The 12,004-nt window shown below is 41.1% G+C and overlaps 2 protein-coding genes across 5 annotated transcripts in view; both read right to left on the bottom strand.

Moving 5' to 3' along the window:
• GMCL1 (germ cell-less 1, spermatogenesis associated) overlaps nt 1-4,540 on the bottom strand; it is a 51,304-nt gene extending 46,764 nt beyond the window's left edge. The window contains exon 1 of one of the 2 annotated variants that reach the window (XM_012433961.3): nt 4,036-4,540. In XM_012433961.3, the coding sequence (XP_012289384.1) occupies nt 4,036-4,295 (260 nt within the window). In that variant the 5' untranslated portion in view covers nt 4,296-4,540. The remainder of the gene's footprint in view (nt 1-4,035) is intronic. The other variant, XM_012433962.3, reaches the window with a different exon arrangement.
• Nucleotides 4,541-8,094: 3,554 nt separating this feature from the next.
• Nucleotides 8,095-12,004, bottom strand: part of ANXA4 (annexin A4) — a 78,995-nt gene continuing 75,085 nt past the window's right edge. For all 3 annotated transcript variants that reach the window (XM_021671065.2, XM_064364206.1, XM_012433952.3), the window contains one exon: nt 8,095-8,425. In XM_021671065.2, coding sequence (XP_021526740.1) covers nt 8,366-8,425 — 60 coding nt within the window. In that variant the 3' untranslated portion in view covers nt 8,095-8,365. The remainder of the gene's footprint in view (nt 8,426-12,004) is intronic.

The following is a 12,004-nucleotide window of genomic DNA, read 5'->3' as shown; positions in this document are numbered from 1 at the left end:
ATCCAGACTGGAACAGGAGGATGGAGGAGGTCTAAGGTTTTGAGAAGGATTCCATGAAAATGTGTTTCAAAATACTTTTCTGTGATTTTTCAGAAAAACCTGAAACCATGATAAAAGAATATCGTTTTTCTGTCAATAAAAAAGTAATACAAAAAAAGGCACTGTCCAAATAACATACAAATAAAAGCAGGGCCTAACTTTAAGCATTTAATGGAATGTAAGAAAAGATTCCATGTAACTGTGAGGTTAGAAAATTTCTCTCTTTGAACAGACAAGGGGTTGTGACATTGGACCCATCAAGTATGATTTATAATCATAACACACTACTTAACTCTTCAGAAACCATATATACATAGTTATAACTATGGAATGTTGTTTCAATATTTTACAGACAAGCTATGGACAAAACACTCAAGATCTGGCTGTAGAACAGTGTGAGTTTTAACAGTCCTGTAAATATAAAGGTAAAACATGCAGTAGGTATGAGGTGGAAGTTGGACCTAAAAGCTAAAACTTCATGAGGCAGTCTGTTGAGACGGGAGAGCACACCAGACAACCTCAGGAAGTATATACCAGGGCCAACACACAAAATTCAACATCTTAATATTTTCTTTTTTAAACTTTTATTTAGTTTTTGAGACAGGGTCTCACTCTGTCGCCCAAGCTGGAGTGCAGTGGTGCAATCTTGGCTCACTGCATCCTCCCCCTCATAGGTTCAAGTGATTCTCCTGCCTCAGTCTCCTGAGTAGCTGGGACTACAGGTGTGTACCACCACAGCTAATTTTTGTATATTTTGGTAGAGACAAGATTTCACTGTGTTGGCCAGGCTAGTCCGAAACTCCTGGCCTAAAGTGATCCACTAGCCTCGGCTTCCCAAAGTGCTGGGAATACAGGCGTGAGCCACTGCGCCTAGCCCATCTTAATATTTTCTTACACCCTACATCCATACTAGGCTAAATAATCCAAGCACCTTCCAGTAATATACACACACTAAATTCTGATATGCATTTTTTGATAAAGGTTTGCTTTAAAAACTTTCCATTCCAGTCCACTCATGTAGTTCAGGAGTTGGTACTCTTTTTTTGTAAAGGTCTAGACAGTAAATATCTTTAGTCTTCTGGGCCAGAAAGCCTCCAAACAATTTTCCTGGCATCCTAGTGGGCAGTTTCCTGCTTGCCAGCCTCAGCCTACCACACCTGAGCAAACTTTTCCACCATCCAGTGAGCTATAGCCACGCCTCCTCCAACATCATCTGAATCTTAGACTGGGAAAGAGCTGGGGGCACCTATTCCAAATTTGTTCCTTCTGTGGCTATTCTGCCTCAGCCTTGGAAGAAGTGACTACTCCATGTATTTTCTAGGGATCTCTTTACTTTAGTGTTTTGTCCTCAGTAGTTAATTCTCTGTGTCTTGTTAATAATGTTTATATTAAATTTTTCCTATTCAAATTGCTGTGTGATTTTTCTCCTTCAAACGCACTGTGACCTATATTTCAATAATTACATTAAATATAAGTTGTCTAACTACTAACTGAAGGTTAGATTATCCTGTTGGATAAAAAAGGCAGGACTCAACTATATGCTGTTTCCATGATATCTATTTTAAATATACACAGGTAAAAAGTGAAAGGAGGGAAAATGAGATATCATTCAGACATTTAACAAAAGAAAGTGGGTGATGGGTGATGGACACAATACAATCCCAGACTTCATCACTACTCATTATATGCATGTAAGAAACCTGAACTTGTACCCCCTAAAAATAAATAAATAAATAAATAAATGTGGTAGTGGCTAAATTACTAGGGATAAAAAAGGATGAACATTTTGTTATGTTAAAGGGTCCAATTCACCAAGGAGACATATTTACTGTGTGCGTACATGCTAGACATTGTGCATTTGTTTGTTCTCATATTTGTCAAACCCTAAAAGGCAGGTATTTGTAGGTCCAATTTGTGTATGAGGAAAATAAGGCTATTAAGTGCAGAATACAGACAAGAAGTCAGAATTTTTTTTTTTTTTTTTTTTTTTAATAGTCTTGCTTTGTCACTCAGACTGGAGTGCAGTGTGATGTCGGCTCACTGCAACCTTGCCTCTCAGGTTCAAGCCATTCTCTTGCCTCAGACTTTGGAGTAGCTGGAATTACAGGTGCCCACCACCATGTCCAATTAATTTTTGTATTGGACAGGGTTTGGCCAGGGTGGTTTTGAACTCCTGACCTCTGGTGATCTGTCTGCCTCAGCCTCCCAAAGTGCTGGGATTATAGGCATGAGCCACTGCGCTCAGCCAATAACTCAGAATTTGAACTCTTAAAACTATGCTACAGGCTGGACATGGTGGCTCGCGCCTGTAATCTCAACACTTTGGGAGGTCAAGGCAGGAGGACCACTTGAGCCCAGGAGTTTTAGGCCAGCTGGGGCAACATAGTGAGATCTTGTTTCTACAAATAAAAAAAATTAGGCTGGGTGTGGTAGTGCATGCCTGTGGTCTCAGCTACACAGGAGGCTGACGTGGGAGAATGGCCAAAGCCTGAAAGGTCGAAGTGCAGTGAGCCATGATTCTGCCACTGCATTCCAGCCTGGGTGACAAAGTGAGACCCTGTCTCAAACAAGGAAAAAATTTTTCAAAAGAAAAAAAAAACTATGCTACATTGACTCTTCAAAAATGTTACTGGGCCAGGCACAGTGGCTCACGCCTGTAATCTCAGCACTTTGGAAGGGTGACATGGGAGGATCACTTCCGCCCAGGGGTCTGAGACCAGCCTGGGCAATATAAATAGTATTCACAATAGGGGTCCATTTTTGTAAGTAATTACAAACATTCAGACAAAAAAACGGTACAAAAGGTTTTATAAACCCAACTATTAAGTTTTTAATCTATGATTCCTTTTTTACAATATGTAACACTTGTGTAGCAAAAATTTTTTGAATGTGCTTTTAAAGTTTAATTTTAGGCCAGGTGCGCAGTGGCTCAAGGCTGTAATTCCAGCACTTTGGGAGGCTGATGCTGGAGAATCACCTGAGGTTGGGAGTTCGAGACCAGCTTGGCAAACATGGTGAAACCTGACTCTACTAAAAATACAAAAGTTAGCCAGGCGTGGTGGCGTGCACCTGTAGTCCCAGCTACTCAGGAGGCTGAGGCTCAAGAATCTCTTGAACCAGGAGGTGGAGGCTGCAATGAGCTGAGATCACACCACTGCACTCCGGCCTGGGTGGCAGAGCAAGACTGTCTCAAAAACAAAAAAAGAAAAATCATTTTAAAAATTTCATCTGTGACCCTACCAAATGACCTTTGAAAACAAAAGCAGAACCAGAAAGCCGGCCTCGGGCTGGCTTTCACATTGTTTGTGTGAGTATATATTCTACTTATAAACTACATTCCAGGTCACAAGTCAATATTCTATCTTTCAACTCATCCCCACTTCCCCCACCCCACCCCACCCCCTCAAAAAAAGGTTAAGCAAGCTGCTGCAGCATCCACGATCAACGACTTCAACTACTTAGAAACTTGCACAGACTTTGTTCCTAGTTAGGAACAAATGTACACTATTGACAAACTTCACCTTTACAATTAAGGAGAACTCCTGGGTGCAATTATTTCCCCTCTACCGAGTGGGCGACAATAAGGGTGCCCATTTCAGAGATTACGTTTAGTGTCTGTACTAAGGCAACCGGATGCAAAACAACTTACTCTGCGGCTACCCACTTGAGAGAGCAAAGGTGGACTGGGAAGGCCAGCCAGCTGGGCGTCTCCAAGGTTTAACGAGACGCGAGCTCGGGCTTGGCGTTTCTCATCCTCATCTTGGGGCTGCAACAACACCCTAGAAGCGTCTGTGGTTGAAAATGCAGAACACCAGGCGTCTCCCAAGGCGCTCCCCCGTCCGCCCGGCTTCGGACCGGCTTTCACATTCACCCTGTCAAGGGCACAACCCCTCTCCACAGACTGGGGAGCGCTGCACCCCGCAAGCGCACGGGGCGCCGGCTCGGCCCCAGACCCAACAGGTGCCGGTGCGGGTGCGGGTCTGCGCCCCCACGTACCTTCGAGGGGTGTTGAGGAGCCGCTGCTGCTCATCCTCCTCCTCCTCTTCCTCGTCCGTCTCCGAGTCTGGGTGACAGTGGCAGAAGGCCCCGCTGCTCCGCTTGCGCTTGTGGCTGCCCGGGCAGTAACAGAAGCCGTGGCCCGCCGCATCGTCTCCAGTGTCCGGCCTCCGGGCCGAGCCCCCCACTCTGGCACCCTGCTCCTGCTCGGCAAGGGTTCGCCTCGGCTGGCGCAGCACCCGGCTGCTCAACGATCCCATGGGTCACGGCTCCCCGGGACTTCAGGGAGCCCAGAGAAGGGGGTCTCTCGCCATGGCCCGGCCGCCGCCGCTGCTGCCTCCGCCAGCCTTCCCACAACGCAGGTGCCTATACCGCCACGTTCTCACGCGCAGCCCCAACCGTTGCAGCGGACGCTACCGCTTCCATCCTCCGCCCCGCCCGCAATGTCTAGCCGCGCTGCACGCCCGCACCGCGGGACCTCGCCCCCTCACTTTCGTAACAAAGCGCGGGCCGGAGAGCGCATGCGCGCGGCGAGCCCCCGGAAGGGGCGGAGCAAAGCGGGCCTGCGTGGCAGGTGGAGCCTGCGCACAACCGGGCGTGCCTGTAAGGACTGGTTCTTCACACCTGCAGTGGGTCTGGCCTCCTACTAACCCGAGCTTCGGCGTAGACGTAATGTTAAGCCGTAGTTCACATACCCCTTTGTGTTGGCAAGACTTGGGACTCCAGTCACTCATTCTTTCTGCAAAGGTGCCTTGAGCTCCAGGTGCTTATGGGCCTGTGCTAAGGAAGTGGCGAAACCCCCAAGCTATTTGGTTTCCTGCGGGAGCTCAGCACTTGCTGGGGCCACGCTCTGCTTGGTTGGGCGTGGCCCCCTGTGGGAGGGGCCGTAGGATGAGACGCTATGCTGGATGCTTGCGCTTCCTTAACGTGAGCCCTCCCCTGGAGTAGACGTGAAAGGAACACGTTAAATTATGAGAACGTTCCCGGCACTCCTTTCCTCTCTAGCACCGGTGGGATGTCCGAATAGAGTCTGGCCCCGTGACTGTCGAACTAAGAGTGCCTTCAGGAGGCCCTAGCAAAATTTACAGGTGTCTGCCTGAAGTAGCAGCTCTTGTGATGGACTCTGGACAGCCAGCATTCCCTCCTTGACTCTCTTCTGTTACTTTTTAAGTAAAATAATAAAAATATTTAAAATAGAGTAATACAAACTCCTGTGGAAAAACCTAGGTGGAAAAAGAAGACAACTAGCTTGAAATTTTATCAGACTTGATTTTATTCTTTTTTTTCTCTCAGCTTTATTGAGGTGTAATCAATGATTCATTCTATTTAAATAGAACAATACAGGTAGGCAGAAGCCCCTGCATACCTCCTCCATCTCATTCAGTCTCCCTCCCCAGTGGTAATCACTGTGCTGAGAATGTTGTATACTGAGACTGTTGTGTATCAATATGTCCATACATGTCCTTATATGCATACCCATGAATAATATTTTCTTTGGCATGTTTACACATATAATTGGATGCAATCATACTGTACCTCTCATTGTGCACCTTTATCCTCTCTCAAACTTATACTCTCAAGATTTATCCATTTGGTCAATCTCTAGATAATTTTCACTGTTCATTGTAGGACTGACCCATAATATGTTTTCACATTCCTTTGTGAGAGAGGTTATTTCTACTCTAACGATCTTACAGAGCAGCAGTGTACATCATGTGCAATGGATTCACCAAGTAGATCCTCAGAAGTGAATTTGCTGGGAAATTTGCAACTTTTTAGCTATTACCAGATTGCTCTCTGGGTTGATTGCATCAGTGTACCAATTTAGACACCCATTGGCAGCATACGTAGTTTGAGGGCCCCAGTGGACTAATGTCTGATTCATGTATGAGAAATCTGAACTGAGAGAGGCTAGCTGAGGCAGCTTGGGGTGGAGGTGGGAGGCGGAGAATGATGGCTGCAAAGTGATCAGCTTGCATATGCAGAATTTGCCAGCAAGAACGTGCAGGTGTTTCCCATGAAGTAGATATGGACCACCATGAGATAGCTGGGATGGGATCATCTTAGGTCCTGCCCAACAGGCCTGGAAGGAAGGCAATGAACTTCAGCACTGAGAACCTCAAAGAGTCACCAAATTCCTAGAGGCTGAAAAAAGAGAAATATATTTGCCTTTCCAAAGGAACTGCAGGTGAGTAGCATGATGAGGTTGAGAAAGGAACCCACAAGGATGCCTACAAAAATCAACTTTAGTCTGTCAGGGTCGCACAGGGCTGATCCTCTACCACCACAGCAATGACAGTCAGGTAACAACCTTCCTGCTCCCCTTAACTCTTCTCTTCTACAACCCAGACATGGTAGGTTGGGGCAGGGGCAGATTATGGAAGGAAACCTAGGTGGAAAAAGAAGAGAAGCCCACAGTCTTCCTTTCCCCAGAAACCAGCTTCCTACTGGCAGTAGGCCAGACTTGAACGAGGGAAGAAGCCTCAACTGTAAATCAAGATTGGAATTTTGACTGGATTTATTACTTACTAAAATGACACTGTTTTATGACCTTAATTGACTACATAGTAGGACTTGTAAAACCTAAGAGTATACAGAAAAGTCATGACTCTATTCTCTATCTGAATTTACATCTAAAGATGGGAAGAACTAGGCCCACTGAATAAATGTCAGTGGACAGTGGGAGGGGAAACAAAGTTACTTCATAATTATATCTCAAAGTCATGCTGGTTCAATATGACAAACATTCCTCCAGGATGACTTTATTCTACCTTCTAGAAATCTTCTGGTGAATAAATGCTATTTGTTTTAAAGTGTTGGCTAAGCTACATACCATTTAAAGATAAAACTTCTACCAAAAAATTCGCCATGCTTCCAAAGACAAAATAAAACTGATTTGGAGATTCTGTGGTCTTCTGGGAAGACACTGAAGTGACAGTATGATTTCCTGTAACTAGAGTGACTAAATATTCACATAAGTGGCTTCTACCAGTACCTGTAGCTTTTATAATAGACAACTAACACTAAACTAAAAAATAAATTATTATTTCACCCACTAAAATACAATGGATGTTATAAAATGAACAAAGAAGGCAAGTAGTCTTACTATAAGAATATAAATGTCTTTATATGTTTATGACATTTGATATAAATGGTCTACTTAAAGTAGAGAGCATCACTCATTTCCAGAGAATAAGTTCATACATTATTTTATGTAATTGAATAGTGTTTGGCATATGTGAACATTAGCTGGTAGGCACACTTCAGACTAAATATGTGATTTTTTTCTCGTGTTATAATTCCTGTAGAAACTGAGTAACACAAGTCCTTCAAAATTAGCTCCTTTCAGGGGCCAGGATGAAAAACCTCAGAAGGGGAAATGGATCAGAGAAACACTATACTTCGTTTTAAAGACACATTTTTTTTTTTGAGATGGAGTCTCACTCTGTCACCCAGGCTGGAGTGCAGTGGCGTGATCTTGGCTCACTGCAGCCTCTGCCTCCCAGGTTCAAGTGATTCTTTTGCCTCAGCCTCCCAGGTAGCTGAGACTACAGGCGTGTGCCACCATGCCCAGCTAATTTTTATATTTTTAGTAGAGATGGGATTTCACCATGTTGGTCAGGATGGTCTCGATCTCCTGACCTCATGATCCACCCGCCTAGGCTTCCCAAAGTGCTGGGATTACAGGCGTGAACCACTGCGCCTGGCCGGTTTTGGTATACTTTGACTACAGAAAGTGATTTCAATATAAGATGTGATGAAGGAAGTCTCCCATAAAAAAACAGAGTAAAGATCAACTAATACTATGGGCAAAACCTAAAAAAAGAGATTTGTAGATGCTTTCAAGTCTTTGACTATGAAATACAGAAAACTGGATGGGCATTCTTACTAACTGGATGCTCACAATTTCAGATGAAGAAATTACTAGCCACTCTAAAAATTGGATTAGAGAAAAAGGTGATTTTAGAACAGTCTTCCATTTAAAAAATTTTTCACTGAAAAGAAAATACGGAATAATTTAATATATTCAATGTCTGTGAAACACAAAGTAGAAAGTAATCTTTTAAAAACATGGAATACATTTTTATTTCTAATTTTAAATCTCCTTTTATGTCTTACAAATTGAGCTTTGAAATGCAAGTACAGCTTTAAAGCATCATAATGACTAATTATAGGTGAATAATAATACAGAGTCTATATCCTAGGAGGCAGCTGTAGGCGTTTTAATTGGAAATAAGCATTCTGAGATAATGATAATAGCAGTGTAGAAAAATGAAGTTAAAAAAATTCAGAGTGTTGAGGATCCTCCTATCCTTCTGGGATTTTTATTTTAATCATCTCCTCCACACAGAACAAGCAGTACTTTCCTGTAGTCTCCGGATGTGTCACCCTATTGGATAGGGAAGCAAAGTTAGTCAGATAAATATATTTTAAAATGAAACACACAGTTCAAAATCATCTAAGTCAACTTTTTCAAGCTTGGCTGGATTTTTCTTAGCTTTAATTTTTTTTGGTTATTTTTTATTACAAAGGTAATACTTGTTCAGTGTAGAAAATAAAGACAAAAAGTACATAGAAATCAACCATTATTCCATCATCTAGAGACTATTATTACTATCATTTTCATGTGTGACTGTCCTAGTCTTTTTTCTATGTATATAGATATCCAATGTGATAGAACAGTAGTATTCTGTGTTCTGGTTTTTCACTTAACAATATAGCCTATTTCTCTATTTTGTTAAATATTATTCTACATTATTTAATGGTTATAGAATATTCCATAATTTATTGATCACATCCTTCCTCTCTCTGTTGTTGGATATTTATGTTGTTTCCATTTTTCACTATTATAAACGCTGCTTCAATAAGCATATTGTAGTTAAATTTTTGTGTTTTTTCTTAATGATTTATTCTGGATAAATTTTTATAAAATTGGAATTGCTGGATTAAATGCAGTTTCTTAGACTTTTTTTTTTTTTGAGACAAGAGTCTTGCTCTGTGGCCAGGCTGGAGTGCAGTGGTGCAGTCTTGGCTCACTGTAACCTCTGCCTCCTGGGTTCAAGTGATTCTCCTGCCTCAGCTGCCTGTGTAGCCGGCACTACAGGTGCATACCACCACGCCTGGCCAGTTTTTATATTTTTAATAGAGATGGGGTTTCACCATGTTGGCCAGGCTGGTCTCTAAGTCCTGACCTCAAGTGATCCACCCGCCCCAGCTTCCCAAAGTGCTGGGATTACAGGTGTGTGCCACCGCACCTGGCCTGTTTTCTTAAACTTTTGATATGGGTTATAAAATAGTCCTCCAAAAAGGTTCTATAATTTCTACATAGCAATTTTTGTGGTCTAATAATTGATTAATTTTTTTAATTTTGAATTTTATTTATTTATTTTATTTTTAGAGATAGAGTTTTGCTTTGTCACCCAGGCTGGAGTACAGTGGTGCAGTCATAACTCACTGCAGCCTCAAACTCCTGGGCTCAAGCCATTCTTCCACCTCAGCTTTCCAAAATGCTGGGATTATAGGTGTGGGCCACTACACCTGGCCTAGATTAATTTTTATTAGTAATTTGTGGGCTCTAGAAAAGATGGAATCGGTTAAACTCAATCTTAATATATCCTTGTTGGTATTTTGCCTCATTGATCTGCCAAAGCATGGGATGTATTAAAGTCTCTCACTAGCATAGTATTTCCATTATATGTTTTCTTCTGGAGACTCAAGTTTCTTATTTACACATTTGAATGCTATATGATTTGGTATTTAAAGTTTCATAATAGTTTAATCTTTGCAGTGAATTGTTGCCTTTGTCAGTATAAAGCGGTCTACTTTCTCCTATTTAATACTTTTTCTCCTTAAATTTTTCTTTTTACTAATAGCATAGTCTCCACTTTCTTTATTGTATGTGTGAAATACTATTTCCCTGGTGTTTTTCTTAAGCTTTTTACGTATTACTGTATTTTAGGTGTTTTTCTTGTAAAGAGCATGAAGTTGGATATTATATTTTTACCTAACCAGAGAGTTTTTTAAAATAACTTTTATTTTTATCTTTTGTCATTTTTTCCCTATTATTTACATATTTTATGCTTCTATTCTGCTTCTTTTGTTTTTGACAGCTATTATTGAATGAACAATGTATTCTTTATTTTTAATCTTTTCTAGTGGTGTGTGTTTATACACACATATATTTACATATTTATATGTACAGAAATATATACACTAGATTATAGTGTTTTCTTCCCAAGCCAATCAATATATTTGTACCCAGTCATTTTAGTGTTGGTATACTATTATATTGTATGAATTTTCCATAATTGATTTAAGTTATTCCCTACTGATTAACAGGAATAGTAATATATAATAAATTATATACTGTAAATATTATTGATATAAATACAAATAGCATGAAACAATGTAAATAATATAAATAATGCTATGATGGAAGTATTATAATACTTAGTTTACTCTTTTCACATTTTATTAAACAATTTCATTCAAATTCCTTCAGAGATCTTTTTATTGTGGTAAAAAAAATATATATATATATGTATAATTTGTCATTTTAACCATTTTCAAGTGGCACTAGTTACTTTTACAATGTTAGGTAGCAATCATCCCTGTCTATTTCCCTTTTATCACACCCAAACAGAAATGCTACACCCACTAAACAATAACTCCCATTCTTTCCTCTCCCTCCAAATTCCTGGTAACCTCTAATCTCCTTTCTGCCCCTATGAATCTACCTATTCTACATATTTCATATAAGCAGAATCATACAATATTTGTCTTTTTGTGTCTGTTTTATTTCACTTAGTATATTTTCAAGGTTCATTCATATATCAGAAATGTCATTCTTTTTTTTTTTCATGACACCCTACCATCAAACATTATTGCTTTTTTTGTTTTTTGAGATGAAGTCTTGCTCTGTCACCAGACTGGAGTTCAGTGGAGTGATCTTAGCTCACTGCAACCTCTGCCTCTTGGGTTCAGGTGATTCCCCTGCCTCAGCCTCCGAGTAGCTGGGACTACAGGCATGTACCACCACGCCTGGCTAGTTTTTTGTATTTTAGTAGAGACGGGGTTTCACCATGTTGGCCAGGCTGGTCTCAAACTCCTGACCTTGTGATCCACCTGCCTTGGCCTCCCAAAGTTCTGGGATTATAGGTGGGAGCCACTGTTCCTGGCCACATCATTGCTTTTTATGTATGTATATACATTTTGTTTATCCAATCATCTGTTGATGGATATTTAGGTTGTTTTGACCTCATGCCTATTGTTAATAATGTTTATGTTGATGTACAAACTAGCTGTTTGAGTTCCTGTTTTCATTTAAGTATATAACTGAGAGTGGAATTGCTGGGTCCTATGGTCATTCTATGTTAAATTTTTTTATTTTTCTTTTTTGGGAAGGGTCTTTACTCAGGCTGGAGTCTTGAAGTGGTACAATCATGTCTCACTGCAGCCTCGACCTCCCCAGCCTTAGTGATCCTCCCACCTCAGCCTTCCGAATAGCTGGGACTACAAGTGTGCACCACCACACCCAGCTAATTTTTGTATTTTTTGTAGAGACAGAGTCTCACAATGTTGCCTAGGCTAGTCTCAAACTCCTGGGCTCAAGTGATCCACCCATCTCGGCCTCCCAAAGTGCTGGGATTCCAGGCATAAGCCACCATGCCTGGCCTATATTAAACTTTCTGAAGAAGTTTGGTGCTTAAAGTTTCATAACAGACTGTTTTTCATAGTGGCTGCACCACTTTACATTCCTACCAACAGTGCAGAAGAGTTCTCTGTATCTTCACCATTATTTGTCATTTTCTGGGATTTTTGTTTTACTTTGTTTTTTTCTTGGCTGCACTATATTTTCCCATAGCTTCACTTACAGTCATCCTTGAATGTTAAACTAGTTTTATAGTTCAGCTCTGCAAAATGAAGTTACCTCATAGCCTAGTAGAAATAGAAACAAGTTCCTGCACCC

The sequence above is a fragment of the Aotus nancymaae genome, unplaced genomic scaffold, assembly GCF_030222135.1.
Source record: "Aotus nancymaae isolate 86718 unplaced genomic scaffold, 86718_ANA_hifiasm-v0.15.2.pri h1tg000057l, whole genome shotgun sequence".
Lineage (NCBI taxonomy): Eukaryota > Metazoa > Chordata > Mammalia > Primates > Aotidae > Aotus > Aotus nancymaae.
This window is presented reverse-complemented; position numbering and strand designations above follow the sequence as displayed.